Here is a 20,362-nt window from a genome sequence, read left to right as displayed (position 1 = left end):
GTGTTTATTACTCTAATGTCTGGCACACAGTAAGCACTCAATACAAGAGAGCTAGCTATTGTTATTTCTCTTATTATAATCCCAGGGTCCCTGATTGGCATCATGCTTCAGGGAGGAATGGGCTTAGAACACACGTCCACTTCAATCTGCTTTCAGGTAAACCTAGATCTGGCAGGGGTAAAGTGGTGTGCAAAACAATACAGACTGGCTGCCCCCCTCCTCCACCCTAGGTTTTGTTTTCAACAATTATTAGATTTACTTTTCAGGGAAAAGCAAAGAGTGGGAGGCAGAGGAGATAAAGGCCAATGGGCCACGAGTCCTCTGAAACTGGGCAAATACAGACCAGTCATCAGTGGTTTCTTGGCTATCACACTCACTGCTTTCTGGCATGTTCCTTCTGTAGCTCTGTTGGAATTTGTGAACTCTTGTTAATTAGCCTCCTCAGCTGCTTGTCTACTATGGATTTACTCTCCCTTCTCAGAAGCAGACACATTCCTGAAGGTAAAGTGGAGAATGGGTGGGAGGTCCTTTCTTGAATAGGTTAATGGATGTTAACATGTTCAATAATGGTTAATAATAAAACGGTTCATAAATAAAATTTAAAAAAATGGTTCAATAATAATGGTTAACAGAAGGATGACTGTTGGGTGGGAGCTAGGGAGAAGGGAAACTAATATGTTACCGACAGGCACTCCTTCACAGCAACAGGCTGAGAGAAGGAGCTTGCATGTCACCATTACGCCAGTCCTGCAAAGAAAGTATTTATTAACTCCATTGTACAGATGAAGATACTTGCCCAAGGGCCACAGCTAGCCCATATCGAAGGCAGTCCAGCCCAGATCTGTTCAACACTAAGGGTCATCCTTTTCCATTAAAGTATGTGGGAGGGTTATAGGATTAAAACAAATATCTTTACTGGTGTTGAAAAATGACATTTTGCATGCACTTTATACAAAATCTGAAAACTCCATTGACTCAGAGCTGTAAGGCTTGCTTAGAAAAAGCAATGCTCCATGGAAGGTATAGCTAATTCTCCTCGGAGGCCACCTCCCAATCCCCAGGAAGCAAAGCACTGGAGGTTGGTTCTGCTTTTGTCCAGGCAGAAGGCTGCAGTTTGTTGTCGTCAGCAAATCAATCTCCATCAGGATGTAACTACTTGCAGTTTTATTTTACTCTGGTTTATTTGCTCTGTAGCTTTCTGTCAAGGGGGTGGGGAATAGGTCTGAAGCACAAGGAACTATTTCTGGGCTCCAGCCTTTGGGAAAGTAGCCTTTTCCTGTTTATACATCCTTTCTGCAGATTTGCGCAACCTGACCACAGAAACGTCACACTTCAAGCCCAGGTAACTAGAGGCAACCAAATAGTGTCCAGTCAGCCAATGGCCACTGAGCAACCAAGGGAGCCCAGAACCCTGTACAGGCAACTGTGATATATATGGAAGAAAAGAGCAGCCCAAGCCTCCTGACTGTGTCTGGGTCACCGTCCTCAAAAAGTCCGGTGGAAAAAGAATGATGCAGGCCAGAAGGCCGGGGGGCTGGGGTGGTGGGAGAGAGAGAGAGAGAGAGAACGTGTGGAAGAGCCTGGTTGCCCTACAGAGCCAGGGAAGGAAATCAGGTGGAAGGGAGCCCCCAGGTCACACACCTGAAGGTGTCACTGCCAACTCCCCAGAGGCCAAAAAGCCCGGGTCAGCCAGTCAAGAAGTGGATTTTCTTCTAAACCTGAAGCCCCAGAATGAAACCACCCAGTTCCCGCCTCTTTTCCACCAGCTGTGTCAGAGACTCTATCAGTGGAACCTCATCTTCAGCCTTCATTTCCAATGTTGGTTTTGTTTAATATGGCAAGGCAGGAAAATGTTCGTGTAGGGATCTGCCCTAGGTTAAGTTGTGCTGAAGGACGGAGGAGAGAATTCAAGAAGCGGCCCAAACCGCCACCAACAGCTCTGCAACCAAGGTGGGGCCTTCGCCAATTAGGATTGGAACGGTGGGGTTCAAATAAAAAAACTTATGTGAAAGCCCGACCTGGTCCATCGGAACCACATAAACGCATTTGTTCTTTCCCTGTGGTAGATGTTGCCCTTTGTGGGAGGGCGGAGGAGGGAGAAGTAGCTTCCATATTGAGCTGGTACATTTTGTGACTGCCCCGGAGCGTCATCACCTCCACTCCTGCCATCCCAGTCCAAGACCTCTCCTCCTGAATGGCCTCCCTGCTTGCACTCTTCGCTCCTAGAGTTTATTCTCCACACAACAGCCAGAGTGATGTTTTTAAACACAGAAATTGTATCTTGTCACTTTCCTGTTGAAAACTCTTCAAACGCCCCCATCACACTTGAGAGTGGAATTCAAACACTTTACCACGGGTCACGGGGCCCTAACAGGACTCGGCCCTGCTGACTTCCTCCCGCGGCCCACGCGGCTGCAGCCACAGTGACCTTTGGTCCTAGCTGTTCCCTCGGCCTGGAAGACCCTCTGCTCTGCTCACCCGCCTTGGAGGTCTCGTCTGACGGCCCAAACTACATGAGCGACTCCCACCATAATTCTATTCCGTTTGCCTCATGGCAAATGGGAACGACACTAACTCCACCAGTCCTGTGTATCATTTGTTGACTTGTTTACTGCCTGTCTTCCCGCAACAATACAAGCCCTGAAGGGAGGGCAGGGTGTCTGTCTGCGCCATCGCGGCACCCCAGCGCCAAGAGCCCGGCACGTGGCGGACCTCCAGCGTCCGCGGGGGAAATGGCCTCTTCAAATCCTGGCCGTGCTGCGAGGCGCGAGAGGAGCTTCCGTCGGGCTCAGGGTGGGAGCCTTCCCTCCCAGGGCACCTCGCTCCTTCGCCCCCCGCCCTTCTCATACCGAAGGCCCCTCCAGGCAGGACGGGCGGTCTTCCAGGCCCTTCTCAGAGACTGGGGCCGCCCTCAAGTCCTCCCACACCAGGGGCTCAGAGACGCCGCCCTTTTCCTAAAACAGGCCCCGCCGGGTGCGCGCAACGCCCCCTCAGGCCCCCAGTCAGGGGCAGAGCGGGGTCCCGCGCTGTCCACGGGAAAACGGGGCGGGCCCCCCGGCCCATCAGTACTATCGGTTCAGCGCCCTCACTCTGTCCCCTTCCCTGGCTAGGGACCCCCCAGGGCCGTGTGGGGGTAGCAGGAGGCTCCAGGCGTCAAGGGCAACGAGGACACTCAGGCCCGAATCCGGGACGGGCCCACGTCGCGCAGCAGCAGAACCTTTCTTCACCACGGCCTCGTCTGCCGGCCGGTCGGCTTTGGAGGAGACACCCACTTAACCGTCCCTCCCGCTCGCTCCCGCCCCCTCCCGGCCCCGTCTGCCGAGGCTCTCCTTCTCCCCGCCCCGAGTTCGCGGGCTGCCGCCGCGGGAGCGTTCCGCATCGCTCCGGGGGCCCCAGGCGTGGGCTCCGAGGCCATCGACGGCGTCTGGCGCTTCTGAGCTCCGGCCGGCCAGGGCCGACCTGTTTTCTCTAGCTAGGGAGGACGGAGAGCGGAGGCGGAGGCGGGGGCGGAGGCAGTTCCAGGCCTCGGGCCGGGCGGGCCCAGCCGCCTGAGACGCGCCCACCGTTCGCCATCCGGGGCGCGGGCGCCTCTCTTGGGACCTCGCCGGCGACCCGTAGCTCGGGCACGCGCCTGTCGCAGCCCGCAGGAAGGAGGGGTCCGGCCAGAGGCCCGGGACCGCGGCCGCCATGGAGAACCCTTCGGCCCAGGGCCGGCGCCTGTGGCCGTGGGGGCGGCCCTGACCGCCTCCTGCCTGCCCGGGCTGGGTCGCAGACGTGCCCCCGGCAGCATTCGGCCGCCTCCGCGTCTCCGCCGTCCCCGGCCGCGCTGCTGCCTGGGCGCGGCGGCGGCGCCCTGTTGAATGGGCTGTAAGGGCCCAGGTTTGAAGCGCTGGCGAACGCGGCCTCCGGGGGCGCAAGGCAGCAGCAGCGGTGGCGACCAAACGGGTGTTGGAGTTGGCGGCGGCCATGGAGGGCCTGGCTGGCTATGTGTACAAGGCGGCCAGCGAGGGCAAGGTGCTGACTCTGGCCGCCTTGCTTCTCAACCGGTCTGAAAGCGACATCCGCTACCTGCTCGGCTATGTCAGCCAGCAGGGAGGGCAGCGCTCCACGCCCCTCATCATCGCAGCCCGCAACGGGCACGCCAAGGTGGTGCGCCTGCTGTTAGAACATTACCGGGTGCAGACTCAGCAGACGGGCACCGTCCGCTTCGACGGGTAGGTACCTCTCAACTCAGCCCCCTCGCCGACGCGCGGCCTCCCCGCCCCCCACGGGTGCTCCTCTCCTTCACTTTCTCTTCGTAGAGGTATCATTTCAGCCTTTTTGTACCTCCTCCTGCCCCATTAATGCCCACTTCATCTTCCAGGGGCATTACTCCCTCCTGTGTTTTACTGCTCATCCTCATCGGCCCCTACCCCTTATTCCTTCTCTAGGTAAATAGCCACACCCTCTGTCTTGATATCTAGTAGGTGTTCTTCTCTACTAGTCTGTGAACAAGCAGGAGGTGGCTGCCTTTCCAGGTCTTACCTTTATCAGTTCTACGGTTGTAACCGAGATCAGAAATTAACGAGGTCAGCAATTAACATTGAAGACCTCTGTTGAATAAGTTATTTGGTCACCCAATTCTTACCCCATCAGTGTCAAATTAAGCCTCAAGAACCAGCAGCAGCTCCAGCCTCTTGAGGGATTGTCAGGTGTGATTCCCGAGACATGATTCTGACTCTTCCACGTTGCTCGAGGTGGATATGCTGGCTGTAAAAGTGGCACTGGACCTGGTGCAGGAGATGATGTTGTTGTTAAGTTACATGTTATCCTGTGATGTTGTGGGCAAGCTTGGTAATTTACTGTTGTTCGAGGTGATGAGTTAAAAAATTCATATTGTGATAGTTAAAACTTGCCCTTGGGGTTCAATTGTGCATATTTTTGGGTATGATAATGTTGACACAGAATTGTCAGGTTTGACCTTACCCTCTTTTCTGTACTGGATGATTATAAAGTGTTTTACAGATTAGAAACTTCATTGATTGCATTTGTTTTTGTTGACTTGTGCCAGTACAAAGCTATTCTAGCATTTTCTTCTTTTGAGGTAGATGTGGTCCAAGCATAAAGATATATATCTTTAGTTTTGGTGATTGAGTGCTGCTTGGTTAAAACATGATTGAAAAAGCACTTCTTGAAGATGACTAGGGCATTGTTGAATGTTGGTTGATTCTTTTTTTGGGGGTTAAATAATAAAAGCTTTTTCTTCTGTTTTAGGTGAGAGGAAAATATTTTAGAGTACTACATTATACTGAAATGACAGCCCACAGGTGGTGATTAATCTTTGTTACCACTCCTCTAGATATTAAGGAAATGATGGTCTTTTTCATGTTGACCAAAGATGGCAACCTGATTCATGTTTGCTTTCCTTTCCTGGCTTCTGTGTCCTTTCTGTAACTCCCTGCATTCCCACAGCCTTTCCTGTTCCTAGAAGAGGGGCGAAGTGGAATGGCCCCTGAGCTTCCAGCACCATGCCAGTTGTATAGGCCCAGGATATGAACTTCTGCTCTAACACCTGGGAACACTGCTGCTAAGGAGCTTGCTGAGGCCTGTTTGGATGAGAGGAGAATAGTGGTGAGAAAAAATAGTTTCCTAAAGCGTTTGAGAAGGCTTTACTTATTGCTCTCTGTCTTGACCATCAAAGAGAAGGTATTTTGAGGTGGCAGTTAAAAGACCCTGAAATGACTAGGAATGTAGCATTGAGCCTGTATAGTGCTTTACCTTGCCCAGTACTCTGCATTGGCCAGTGAATTTAGGGGTTCAGTAAGCAAGCACTTACTGAACTCCTACTGTGTGCCCGGCTCTGTGGTAGGGATTGGGTATGCAGAGATGAACAACGTACTGTCCCCACAGTGGAGGGAAGAAGACAGTCTAGTGGGGAGACAGAGATGTAGATACAGAAATGAGCAATTGCAGATGCCAGGGCATTTAGAATTATAGAAATCCTTTGGATTACTGAGGCAGGACAGGAAGAGGAAGTGCTGAGCTTTCCCCGGGGGATCAGGGAAGGCTTCCCAGATGAGGTGGTGTTTGAGCTGGGTCTTAAAGGAGGTGAAGAAGAGGGGCAGCAGCATGGAGAACCTGCGGGGAGTCTTTCAGGGCAGTTGCAGGAAGCGATCCCAGCCGGGGAAATTGAGAGAGAGAGTGTGGGAACTGGAGAGGGGTGGAGGCCACATTTTGATGATCCTGGTGTAAAATACCGAGTCAGACTGGTGAGACTGTAATTGCAAACACTTGTATCGTTCGTGATTTCCGCTAAGCCTTCTTAACTTTATCTTACTTGTTTATGGATTATGACAATTATGAATTTATTAGCTGCTGTATAATAGTAGTTTAGTATTTATTTTATTTATTAAATGCTTACTATGGGCCTAGCCCTGTGCCACGTTCTGTGGAGGATATAGAAAAAATATAAGGTTTCTCCTTTTGAGGAGCTTACCGATTAATTAACAGGAGAAGAATTGAAGTTCACGGCCACCTTTCTGCCATTCACACCACTCTGTGAGATTATTTTGCAGTTTATCCCAGTCATTTTGGCATTTCAGAACTAGATAAAGAGAGTGTTATTTGCAAATGTCATGATTTCACTTTGCTCTCATTCCAGACGTTGTGAAAATGTTAGCCTGAGTGAGGTGTTAACAGTAACAGTCAGAAGCTCATTCACCCCATGGGGGCTGGCTTTTGAGAAGTAGTTAGCCAGGCCCCCTTTAGATTCCATTGGCACTTGAGACCCATGGCCAGGTGGGGACTAACAGGTTCTCTGTGTGTGCTGAGGGAGATTAATGTTTCCTGATTTTTAGTCACTTGTGTACCATCTTCACAATTTTTTGCCAAATTGTTCACCACCTATCCTGGTATTTTCCTGATATCTTTTTAACAAAGACTCACTTCTTACCTTCATCCTAAGCGACAGTATCTGTATAATTATGGGTTTGATATGGTACGTTTTGTGTGTCTGTGTGTGTGAGAGAGACATTAAAATAAATAACTTGAAAATTTTTTTTTTTTTTAAGATTTTATTTTTTCCTTTTTCTCCCCAAAGCTCCCCGGTACATAGTTGTATATTCCTCATTGTGGGTCCTTCTAGTTGTGGCATGTGGGACGCTGCCTCAGCGTGGTTTGATGTGCAGTGCCATGTCCGCGCCCAGCATTTGAACCAACAAAACACTGGGCCGCCTGCAGCGGAGCGCGCGAACTTAACCGCTCGGCCACGGGGCCAGCCCCTGAAAATTTTTTTAAAAGTCTGTTTTGCCTAAAAACTTCTATGATACCTTAGGAAACTAAAGTGGATTCATAACAGAGCCTCAAGGGGGAAGGGGCCACTCACCTAGATTAAGGCCCAAGCTGATATTTGAGTCCTTGTTCATACTTTTAGGAGTAACATTTGAGATTATTTTTCTTATGGCTTAATATATGAAGACCAAAATTGACATAGATGAGTGGACAAGAAGAAAAGTTACATGTTGGGAATGAAAGAAGAACCTTTGGTTAGAGAATGGGAAGCTGTTAAGAATGTTGTAGAAATGGAACAGAACAAAGGGGAGGTGTCGTGTGGCCATGGGATATTGTGCTGGCCTGAGTTCTGAGGGCCTGACTGCTTTGTGCCAGAGTTTGTGGGGAACCCCTGTCCTGGAAGAGGTTTGCTGACATGGATGGAAAGGGGAACAGGACCTCTGGGAATTATGAGGCTTTTTGTTGAGTGTTTTTAAAGTCAGTGCTCGTACTAATAGTTTTAATCCATGTCCAGGTAGAGGAAAGACCTGAGGGGCACATCATCAACTGACTTCATTTAAAAAGTCATTGCCAGTATATATTTCAAGGAACGACATTTGATCTAATAAATAATTTTAAGGACTTAAAATAAAGTGCTGATCATTTGTGTTTAATGAATTTTTATTTCCATTTCAAATGCTTGAACCAGACATTGTTATTTCAAATTGAACCAGGAAATAGATGAGCTTAGTTTTATGATCATAAATTATCTTTTATTGTAAAATGTTTGAAAAGGTGACTATCGTATTGTAGTTTCTTGATGTTTAAGATGAAATATATTATTATTATTAATTTTTTTTTTTTAAGGATTTTATTTTTCCTTTTTTTCCCCAAAGCCCCCCAGTACATAGTTGTATATTTTTAGTTGTGGGTCATTCTAGTTGTGGCATATGGAATGCCGCCTCAGCACGGCCTGATGAGCAGTGCCATGTCTGTGCCCAGGATCCGAACCGGCGAAACCCTGGGCCGCTGAAGCAGAGCGGGCGAACTTAATCACTCGGCCATGGGGCTGGCCCCAAGATGAAATATATTATTATATGTTGTAATTTTGGACTGATTCTAGAAGGACCATTGTTTTGTAGTGCTTCTTCCATGGCACTAAGTAAATATTGCATTAATTTTATTATATTTTTATTTTCTGTTATAAATGTATTTGGTATTTTGTTTTGAGGCAGTATACACTTATAGCTGAATTTTATGAACAAAGGAATGTCGTTGATGTTAGGATTGTAATTTAATCTTTAGTATTTTTGTTTAGATGTAGAAATCAAAATTTACTAAGGCTAATGTTTATCTGAAGGACTAATCATTTTATAATACATTCTGCAGTGAATTTTGTTGTCATAAACTGTTTAAAAATTTTGACTGCATCAATACAAATAGATGATTGCAACTTTTTTGAGACTCCTGTCACATCACTATATGGAAAAATCGAAATTACTAGGTTATACTAGGAAAAGTATTAAAACTATTATAAAAACCCAGTGAAATATATTCTTGTAATTTAATTTTTACATCATTAATTCTGGGAAGTTTGAGGTCAGAAAAATATTTTAATCACTTTTTGTCTTTTTTTCATCTTTAAAATGGGAGTCATATTAATCTTGTACAGTTATTGTGAGAGTTAATGTATGTGAATGCCTATTTTAATGTAACATTTCATGAGTTTTAGATAGTTTAGGTCCATGTTCCTGGCATACAATAATTTTATATTTTTAGAGAGTGCAAAGGGGGCCACAGCCGTGGTGGAGTGGTTAAATTCACGCACTCTGCTTCAGTGGCCTGGGGTTCACGGGTTTGGATCCTGGGTGTGGACCTACACACCGCTTATCCAGCCATGCTGTGGCAGCGTCCCACGTAGAAGAACTAGAAGAACTTACAGCTAGGACATACAACTATGTCCTGGGCTTTCGGGAGGAAAAAAAAAAAGAGGAAGATTGGCAACAGATGTTAGCTCAGAGCCAATTTTCCTCTCTCTCTCTCTCTTTCTCTCTTTCTCTCTCTCTCTCATACACACACACACAGTGTAAGGAAACATTGTGACTATGCAAATGTAACTATATATTAAAGATGTATTACTTTTTTGATAGATTATAGTAATAATCAGTTTGAGGAAATGCTTTTTAAGTTGAAACAAATGTTTGAATAATGACATGTACTATGTTTCATTACATTTGATACATTTTTTAGTTTCTAAAGTGCTTTTGTGTTTGTAATCTCCTGTAAACCTTTAGTTATATATCTGTAAAATGGGCATAATAATAGTATCTACCTCACTGAGTTATTGGGAGAAGGTTATTGTGAGAATGAAGTGAGATATATTGCATATTCAGGACTTAATACAGTGCTTGGCACATGGAAAGTATTTTTTAGCTATTTGTGTTCATTTAAGCTGTTTTTCTTTAAATTGATTTGTGCTTTTTTGTTTTTGTTTTGAATTATACCTATTTTTAGCTAAGATATACATCTAGTAAGGTGTATAAAACTTAGGTGTACAATGTGATAAAATTTTAATATGTTTGCATTCATGTAATTACCTTGTAGGTCAATATGAACATTTTTTGTGTGTTTTTTTGTTTTTTGTTTTGGTGAGGAAGATTGGCCCTGAGGTAACATTTGTGCCGGTCCTCCTCTATTTTTTGTATGTGGGATGCCCCCACAGCATGGCTTGATGAGTGGTGTATGTCTGCGCCCGGGATCCGAACCTGTGAATCCCGAACTCCTGAAGTGGAGTGCACTGAACTTAATCACTGTGCCACTGAGCTGGCCAATGAATATGCAGAACATTTTTGTCACTCTAAAAGTTTTCCTTGTGCCCTTTCTCAGTCAGTTCCCCTTTTTTCCCCTCCCAGAAGTAATGATTATACTGACTTCTGTCACCATAGATTAGTTTTGCCTATACTTGAATCTACTATAAATGGAATTGTGTAGTACACTCTTTTCTGTCTGGCCTTTGTATTTCTTTATTTTTTTGGCTGAGGAAGAGTCACCCTGAGCTAACATCCTTGCTAATCTTCCTCTCTTTTTTAGTATGTGGGCTGCCAGGACAGCATGGCTGCTAACAAAGTGGTGTATTTCTGCGTCTGGGAACCGAACTCCAGGCTGCCAAAGTGGAACACACCAGACTTAACCACTAGGCCACCGGGGCTGGCCCTCTGGCATTTTTTGCTTAACAGTATCTATGAGATTCACCCACATAGTTGCATGTATCAGTAGTTTATTCCTCATTTTTTTTTTTTTTAATGCTTTGTAGTAAACCCTTGTATGAGTATGTGGTGGTTTATCCTGTTGATGGGTATTTTAGTTGTTTCCAGTGTTTGACCATTATGAATAAAGCTACTATGAACATTTTTATATATGTCTTCTGGGGGACATTTGCAGTCATTTCTCTTTGGTATATACCAAGGAGTGGAATTCCTGGGTCGTAGAGTTGGTGTACATTTAACTTTCGTAGTTATTAATGGACAGCTTTCCCAAAGTGGTCGAACCAAATTACGTCCCTACCAGCAATTTCTCCCGGTAGTGAGAATTTGAGTTGCTCCACATACTGACCAACACATAGTATTGTTGTGTCAGTTTTACTAATTTTAGCTCTTCTGGTGGGTGAATATTGATAACTCTTGGTTTTAATTTGCATTTCCCTGGTGAGTAATTATCTTGAACATCTTTTCATAGGTTTTTGGTCATTTGAATATCTTCTTTTGTGAAGTATACTTGTTCATTCTTTTCATTCACTTTTAAATTGGATTGTTGGCCGTTTTCTTATTGATTTGTGGTATACATCTGTCTTCTCCCAGTGAGTGGATTGCCTATTCACTTTCTTCACAATGTCTTTTGATGAATAGAAGTTCTTAATTTATTTTTTGTTTTTTATTTGCTGGGAGAGATTTGCCTTGAGCTAACATCTGTTGCCAAATTTCCTCTCTTTTTTTCCTCTCTCCCCAAAGCCCCAGCACATAGTTGCATATTCTAGTTGTACGTTCTTCTAGTTCTTCTATATGAGCCACTGCCACAGCATGGCTACTGACAGATGAGTGCTGTGGTTCCGCGCCTGGGAACTGAACCCAGGCTGCTGAAGTGGAGTGCGTTGAACTTTAACCACTAGGCCATCAGGGCTGGCTTAGTTCTTAATTTTAATGAAATCTAGTAAATCAATTTTTTTCTTTTATAGTTAGTACTTTTTTTGCATTTTATTTAAGAAATCGTTATCAGCCCAAGGTCATGATGAAGATAGTCTGTTTTATTTTGAAGCTTTTATTGTTTTGCTTTTCATATTACAGGTCTGCTCCTTCTCTCTAATTTTTGTGCATAGTGTGAGGTAAGAGTCAAGCTTAATTTTTTTCCATACAGATATCTAGTTGCTTCAGCATCAATTATTAAAAAGATCATACTTTCTACCTGAGTTTCACTGAAGCTTTTGTCATAAATCAAATGACTCTGTATGTGTGATGCTATTTCTAGAGTTTATTTTGTTCTATTGATATATTTGTCTATCCTTGTGCCAGTGACACACTATCTTAATTACTGTAGTTTGTCCCCCAACTTTTTTTTTCTTTCAAGGTTATCTTGGTTGGTCTGGGTCCTTTGCATTTTTATATATGTTTTAGAGTTGGCTTCTCAATTTCTACACGTGTGTGGATGCACATGAGCACGTATGTGTGCACACACATCTGCTGGGGTTTTGATTTGAATTGCATTGAATCTATAGATCATTTTGAGGGAGAATTGATATCCTAACACTGTCTAGTCTTCTAACTATGAACATGGAATATTTCCCCATTTATTTAGGTCTTCTTTAATTTATCTCAGGAGTGTTTTGTAGTTTTTAATGTAGAGATCTTGTACATTTTTCATTAGATTTGTTACTAGATATTGATACTTTCTAATGCTGTTGTAAATAGTATTTTTTTTGACAGTGAAAGAAAAGGTTTTTGAACTTTGTGTATAATCCTGACAATAAAAATGTAATAAGTGAATTTTAATTACACTGAATTGTTTGCCTCAGACACAGTTGGCAACCACCAAAACATATCACTGATGTAATGTCTTTTCTTGGTTCATTCTTTAGTTTAAAAAAATTAACTAACAGTTAAATGGCATTTTAGAAAATATCATTTTAAAAAGAAACTTCAGAAGGCTTCTAATTTTTTTTGAGGTATATCTTCCATACAGTAAAATGCACAAATCTTAAGTGTGCAGTTCGATGACTTTTTTCCCTAAATACCCACCCGTGTAGCCACATTCAGAGCAAGATATAGGACATTTCCAGTAACTTTAGGCCTCTTCCCAGTTAATCCTGCACCCTTCCTCCTAGGGAACCCTCATAAGTAACTTACTGAGAAGGTTTTTGTGCCATTATTTGAAACTAAAAAAGTAATTGCTTGAATTATTATAAAGTGGGTCTTTTAGTTACAGCGGAAATGATAGATGGAGTTGTTAAATGGGGTTAAACTCTGAGATTTATGTTATTCCAGAGGGATAGTATTCTTTGTGACTTCATGGGAGATATAATCTGACCTGTGTTATAACATAAGGTTGTATAGTCAGAAGCTCACCAGTGAGGTTTTTGGTATATATACTTAATTGTTCTGGTGAATATTGCTTTTGGTCTTTTTCCTTAACACTTCCAAGTATACTTATTTTAGTGGTTCTAGCACAGTAGATCTAAGTATCTCCAGCAAAAATCTACTTTTTAGGTCTGATGGTCAGTAATAGGATAAAAAGTTTGGAAATTGAAGGAAAATCGGAAGTGGAAATGTGGGAAAGATTGGCCTCCTAGCAAGAGTCTAATTTTGTGTAAGTAGAGAACCTAGCACATATCAGACATTCACTTGGCAAGTGGTGATATGAAGGCATAAAGTCCAGTCAGACACTGAAGGTCAGGGAAGATGCCTGCTTGGTGTTTGGAAAGTGCTAATTGTTTCCTCCTGATAGTATTTTTCCCCCAATAGTTTAATTGAGGGGCACACATAGATACACAATATACATACGTACATACGCATGCATATTTTTAAAACTTTTTAATTGGAGTATAATATGTAGAGAAAAATGCACTAATTAAAAGTGTATAAAAGTTTCACAAAGTGAACATATTTATTTAATAAAATCCCCTTTGTGCTTCCTCCCATTCACTGCCTCCCCCCAGAGGTAACCAGTATGCTGACTTCTGACACTACAGCTGGGTATGTGAATGTCGTAACACAGTGTGTACTGTGTTCGGTGGCCTTCTTTTGCGCAGCATCATGTTTATGTGATCCATACATATTGTATGGAGAAGTAATCTTGTCATTCTGATTGCTGTAGTAGAGTAAGTATAATACTTGAGTAGCTTAGATGATCTTGGGGAAAAACTATCTGCTTAAATACTTTTCTTCCTAAAGCAGTTTCTAACAGTTTCACTGTAGGGATTGGGGGAAACTGTGGTCCTTGGGGGGTACTGTGAAGGAGGAACATGCTCTGCTCTTAAGAGCCAGTGCATCAGCTTGGTGGTAAAGAAGTTGCAAACCTCCATACATTTCCTGTGTGTTTCTGAAATTTATTTTCATTTGCTAGTAGAAAGTCGGTGATTCTTTGTTCTTTCTTTAGGTTTATATACTTTACTAATAACAGTAATAGCTAACATTTATTGAACTTATACTAGGTGTAAATACTATGCAAAGTGCTTTACTTAAATCGCCTGATTTTATTTTCACCAAAACTAATGTTTTATTATGTTCTATAGATTGAAATTTCGGTTAGTGCAAATGAATGCATTCTTTAAACTTATGCTAGGGCATCTGGCCTCCGTTTTCTAACTGTTTGTTCTTTCATGAATAGGTATGTCATTGATGGGGCCACCGCTCTTTGGTGTGCAGCAGGAGCAGGACATTTTGAAGTTGTTAAACTTCTAGTCAGTCATGGAGCCAACGTGAACCACACCACAGTAACCAACTCGACCCCTCTGCGGGCAGCGTGCTTTGATGGCAGACTGGACATTGTGAAATACTTGGTTGAGAATAACGCCAACATCAGCATTGCCAACAAGTATGACAACACCTGCCTAATGATTGCAGCATATAAGGGACACACTGACGTGGTCAGATACCTTTTAGAACAACGTGCCGATCCCAATGCTAAAGCACATTGTGGAGCCACAGCCTTGCACTTTGCAGCCGAAGCTGGGCACATAGATATTGTGAAAGAGCTGATAAAATGGCGTGCTGCTATAGTAGTGAACGGCCATGGGATGACGCCATTAAAAGTAGCTGCCGAAAGCTGTAAAGCTGATGTTGTGGAACTGTTGCTCTCTCACGCTGATTGTGACCGGAGAAGTCGAATTGAAGCTTTGGAACTCTTGGGTGCCTCCTTTGCAAATGACCGTGAGAACTATGACATCATGAAGACATACCACTATTTATATTTAGCCATGTTGGAGAGGTTTCAAGATGGTGATAACATTCTTGAGAAAGAGGTACTCCCACCAATCCATGCTTATGGGAATAGAACTGAATGTAGAAATCCTCAGGAACTGGAATCCATTCGGCAAGACAGAGATGCTCTTCATATGGAAGGCCTTATAGTTCGGGAACGGATTTTGGGTGCTGATAATATTGATGTTTCCCATCCCATCATTTACAGGGGAGCTGTCTATGCGGATAACATGGAATTCGAACAGTGTATCAAGTTGTGGCTTCACGCCCTGCACCTCAGACAGAAAGGTAACAGGAATACCCACAAGGATCTTCTTCGATTTGCTCAAGTTTTCTCACAGATGATACATTTGAATGAAACCGTGAAGGCCCCAGACATAGAATGTGTTTTGAGATGCAGTGTTTTGGAAATAGAACAAAGTATGAACAGAGTAAAAAATATTCCAGATGCGGATGTCCACAATGCTATGGACAATTATGAATGTAATCTCTATACCTTTTTGTATTTAGTGTGCATCTCCACCAAAACACAGTGCAGTGAAGAAGATCAGTGCAAAATTAACAAGCAGATCTACAACCTGATTCACCTTGATCCCAGAACTCGTGAAGGTTTCACCTTGCTACATCTAGCTGTCAACTCGAATACCCCGGTTGATGATTTCCACACCAATGACGTCTGCAGCTTTCCCAATGCGCTTGTCACAAAGCTCCTGCTGGACTGTGGTGCTGAGGTGAATGCTGTGGACAATGAGGGGAACAGCGCCCTTCATATTATCGTTCAGTACAACAGGCCCATCAGTGATTTTTTGACCTTGCACTCTATCATCATTAGCCTAGTTGAAGCTGGCGCTCACACTGACATGACAAATAAACAGAATAAGACTCCGCTAGACAAAAGTACAACTGGGGTATCTGAAATACTACTAAAAACGCAAATGAAGATGAGTCTCAAGTGCCTGGCTGCCCGAGCAGTTCGGGCTAATGACATTAACTACCAAGACCAGATCCCCAGAACTCTTGAAGAGTTTGTTGGATTTCATTAAGTGACTGGATATGTAAAATCGTTTAATGTGGTGCTAAAAAGTAAAGGACTTTAATCACAGACAATAGAATTATGTGTTCATAAATTCTACTTTTCTTTCCACTACCTTTCCTCCCTCCCCATCCTTAGTTCTGTAATTGGTCTTCTTGCTTCATATGGTAATTGATTTCAAATACACTTTAAACAAAGCCACATTGTTTAGGTGTAACTATAATCTAAGGTGTTCGGATACTGGTCCCTTAACTATTTTCCTTTCTTTTTTTTGAGGAATGCTTATAAAATGTTTTGTTTATGTAACAGGGACATTTATGATTTGAAGTTAATAATGTTTTAAAAAATTGCCTACGAAAGTATTTCTCTTAAGCCTGTGTCAGCGTGTTCTCCGTGCAGCGTGTTCTCCTTGCAGCAGTTTTGAGGATTTTGTGAAGAAAAACAACTAAAAAGGGACGTTGAGAGTAATGGGATCCCCGGGTGTTCTGCACATGCCAAACTGCTGCAGGTCATGTTCACTCTTGGATTATTTATGTGCAGTGATGCCACACGTTATGACATCAGGAGGATTTAAAAATAGAGCTACAGATTTACCTGAAAAATGGGCTAATTTAATACTAGTCACAAATTGATAAAGTGAAATCCATTGAAATTGTTGCATTATGCTGGGTGGTATATACACAATAGTAATGGTCTGAAAGCAACTTTTCAGAGAATATCAATGGACTATTTGCTGTTAGCTTGACTGCTAAAGGTCTTTGCAGTCTCTGTTTTAATGTAATTTATCTAAATTGCAGCAGTCTGCATTTGAGTCAGCTCACAGAAAATTATGAATGCTGTGTTTTCTTAGGAAACAAATTGTCACAGTATAGTTATACATTCTAATTTTTGTTCTCGTTTCCCTTTCCTTCTGTGTGGTATCTTAAAATTTGGAAACTACTTTTCCAGAGGTCATTATTTGTGCCTCCCTAATAAGGTGTTAGTGACAGATGAAAAGGAACCAGGATGTTTTTCACTTTCTTTTCTTAGTTCGTGATAAGAAAAATCACTAGTGTGGTATGGGAAATGAAATGTTTTTGATGATGAAAATAATTCTCAATGCCACTTTGAAAGGTATTTCTGAGAGCTGCATATTTTTCAACCACGAAAATATCACTTATTCCTACAGGCTGTACAGAGGCCTTTATGTTTGTTTTGTTTTAATGGCAATATTTTAACTGTCAGATAAAGCATTCTGTGATTATCTTTTAAGCATCACAGAAATTCAAGTAAAGGGTACACACATTTCTATTGATGTTAAAAATGATAAAGTAAAATTAGCTATATCTGTATTTTTCTCTCTAGTGCCAAATGAATGCCTTAGCTACTCATAGTGCATGGTACTGTAAGTGAAGACCTGCAGCTTTTTTTTCTTCAATGAAAAGCATTATAATGATGTAGTAACATCAGATATAAACTAAAAAAAAACTTGTAAGGTTTCAGTTAACACTTTATGTATGGATATTACTTTGTGAAGTATAAGAGAAAGGTTGCAGTTGGATCAGTATAAAACATAATGACCAAGCCAAAATCAGCACCTAGGGCCTTAAATAAAATAGCGATGCCCCACAAAATGAAGTACTTTGAAGGGTGGGAGGGAATGGAAGGAGAAACTTTAAAAACTTCTTCCCCCAAGAATGCAAGATTCTTTAACAGCTACTGTAGGTATTATACTTTGTGTGTCTTCTTGCTTTTGTTAGGAATGTTTTGATGGTAAATTTTGTCTGGTAATATATTTTTGTTTTCCTAACCTGAGATTTTTACAAGGAACATTTTTAGGTTGGTTTAAAGGGAGGTATTTGAATGAGCCCTAATTTGAAATTGCTGGCCTTGATCCTCCTGGTGTGAATCAAGGAAATACTGTACCTTGCCCTTGGCAGCTCATGGCCTGAAAGAGAAAATGCTCGTCCTCAAGGTGGGTGAATCATGCCCTTCCCACAGCTCAGATCAAAGCCTGTATTTTTCAGACTTCAAGGCCTGCTGATGTGAGAGTCTGAGGAATGGCTATGATACTGGGGATTCAGTTGCTTCCATTATTAATGAATATGATTTTTGAACACCAAAACTTAAAATACCAGATAATGTTGCATGTTTTAAAACCCATTTCATCCCTTTGGCTACCCAGGACCGGCACTATTTTAGATGTTACTTATTTATAAAATGAGGATAATGATTATATGTACATATTCAGATATCAAAATTCAATGACAGTGTTTTTGAGAAGGGGGATGGAGACAGTAGAACTGCTGATTGAAATGCTGACAGAGCTGGAGAAAGAATTTGAAGATAGTGAAGTAAACTATGAACTCTATGAACTCTGCTAATGGTAACAGGTTTTTGGGGTTTTTTTGCTGTAGTATAGTGGTTCATTGTGTGTTATATTGCTAAGGATCTCGTTTTGTCTTGTAAAATAAATCCAAATATGTATTGTGAAACACCTGTATAAAACCATTCTTGAAACAAGTGATCCACATGCCTGTTCTTTTATTTGTTTTTGGTAGAATTATTTTAAAATATGTTCAGCCAAGCCCTTCCCAAGCTTAAGTTTTTTGTTTTTTTTAAGGAAAATAAATAGGTAAGAAAGGTGATAGTTCTGTATCTCAGCTCTGAGAACTCTAGGCTGTCTCCCTTTTCCAGCCACTTTTGTCGTTTTATGTTTATTATTGGTAGAATTACGCTTTGGATTGTAAGTTTTCCTTGATAATGTTACGAAGTCAATCAAAACTTGTCTTGCTCAGTAATTGTCAAATTTAGTTGAACTAAAGGCCCAGATGGATGAATATGGCCTGGGCAAACCATGTGAAACTTAAGTGGGTGTATGGTTTTAATAGAGTTGATGAAATTGAACTCTTGACTTTAGGTAACTAACTCAAGGAATGCGCAGCAAATCCATCCTCTCAATTGATAAGAGAGGGGGAAATTTTTGACGTAAGAATTCGGACAAAACCTGCTTTTTTTCAGTCTCCCCTGGATCGCTCTAGTAGGCCGCAGACCAGCTACCTTAAGGTTCTTTGCTGTGGGAACTTGAAGGGCTTTATTTCATTGTAATAATAGTTGATTAATAACTGGTAATTATGAGAAACTTAGGTAGGTATGATAGCATTGTTTGAAGTAAAATATGATTTTGGGGCAGCAGCTCCGTAAGTATCAGCTCTGCATTTGGCAAGTGTTTTTGAAAATGAAAATCTCAAGGGAACAACACCCTGTCACCACTCTCCACTGCAGCTGAGGCAGCTACTTTATGAATAAGACCATTTTGGATTATTTAAGCAGGAGCTTTTTTTTGGAATGGGGCAGGGTGAGGAGTGAGTTGCTGGACCTTGAATTACAGTTTGCTGGTTTGAGAAGCAGCCAGTGATTGAACTAGTGAGTTAAATGGATAAAAGTATAAAGGACTTGTTTTTTTTATGGTAGCTTTTCTGTAAAAAGCTTAAATGCTCCTTTCCAGGCTAATCAGATGTATCAATGTACAAATAACTATTCTCTTTTCCTCCCTGACTATACCATAACATTAAAATGGGTTAAAGGAAACTCTGCCTTTTGCTCTATGAAAAGTTAGTAGTCCATAATATTTTAAGCTGTGTGTTCATTCCTATTCTGAAAATGCACAGCTCTGCTTTGGACACCCTCTCTGGAAAGTAGAAAGCTTCTAACCGGGTATGGCACATTGCAGGGCTTTCTCATACATTTCTGGCAGACTTGCCTAAATCTTCAGATGGGATGAGTTGTACAGCATCCCCTCCCCCAAATATGGGATCTGAAATAATTACTATTCTGATAATAGTGGTAGATATATTAATTTTTAAAACTGTAAAGTAAATGTCTCTAGTCCCTGGTTTGTCGTGTGCTCATTTGTGTTAATGTGTAGGGAAGGGATATGGACTTGATGGTTATGGGGAGTGTATCTTGATGTGTGTGCAGGGGTGAGTATTGCTGAATTATTAGCAGCTTTTCATTTGGGGGCGAGTCATGTGAGAGTGGCCTAATCAGAAAAATGAAGGAGCGAAGATGCAAGCTTTGCCGGGTGGTGAAGCGAACAAGGGTTTGTATCTATTTTTCAATCAGGTGTATAAAATCTGTGCATGGCTTTTTTTGTTGTTGCTTAGTAATTGGTAGAGGAGAAAAGATGAGGGGAAAAACCTCAACTTTGCTAACCAGTCTTTTCAGAGGTACATAGTTGAGGAGTAAAATCTGAGTGGCCTAACATGTTGAAAAGATCCTATCCTTTATAATATTCACCCCATCCTGCGATCCTCCATGTAGAGGAACTACATTGTTGTATTCTAGTAATTCACTGTGATTTATAACAAGCCAGTGATGTCATTCTAGTGTGCACTTTCGTCAAACCATTTACGTGACTTTAATGAACATAGTAAACTTGCTGACTGCACCAGAGGTCTATTAGTGATTTATATATTGCATGACATTTTCTACTTCAGTTTGACATGTAGAATCATTTTTAATTTCGTGGCAATTGACAGTCCTAATAGCCCAGCTAATTCGAAACTAACAATATTGCTGTGTAAAAGGAAAAAATGGTGTTTGTGTTCAGTAAATGTTTGAAAAAAAACTA

At 42.1% G+C, this 20,362-nt stretch overlaps 1 protein-coding gene across 1 annotated transcript; it reads left to right on the top strand.

Annotated features, from left to right (window-relative positions):
• Positions 1–3,326: 3,326 nt before the first annotated feature.
• Positions 3,327–20,362, top strand: LOC124233066 (protein fem-1 homolog B). The gene is made up of 2 exons (XM_046650132.1): positions 3,327–4,214; positions 14,125–20,362. The coding sequence occupies exons 1-2, from the start codon at positions 3,967–3,969 to the stop codon at positions 15,758–15,760; spliced, it is 1,884 nt and encodes a 627-aa protein (XP_046506088.1). The 5' UTR covers positions 3,327–3,966; the 3' UTR covers positions 15,761–20,362.

This window comes from Equus quagga, unplaced genomic scaffold, assembly GCF_021613505.1.
Source record: "Equus quagga isolate Etosha38 unplaced genomic scaffold, UCLA_HA_Equagga_1.0 153_RagTag, whole genome shotgun sequence".
Taxonomy (NCBI): domain Eukaryota; kingdom Metazoa; phylum Chordata; class Mammalia; order Perissodactyla; family Equidae; genus Equus; species Equus quagga.
Note: the sequence above shows the minus strand (reverse complement) of the source record. Positions and strands in the feature narration are given on the sequence as shown.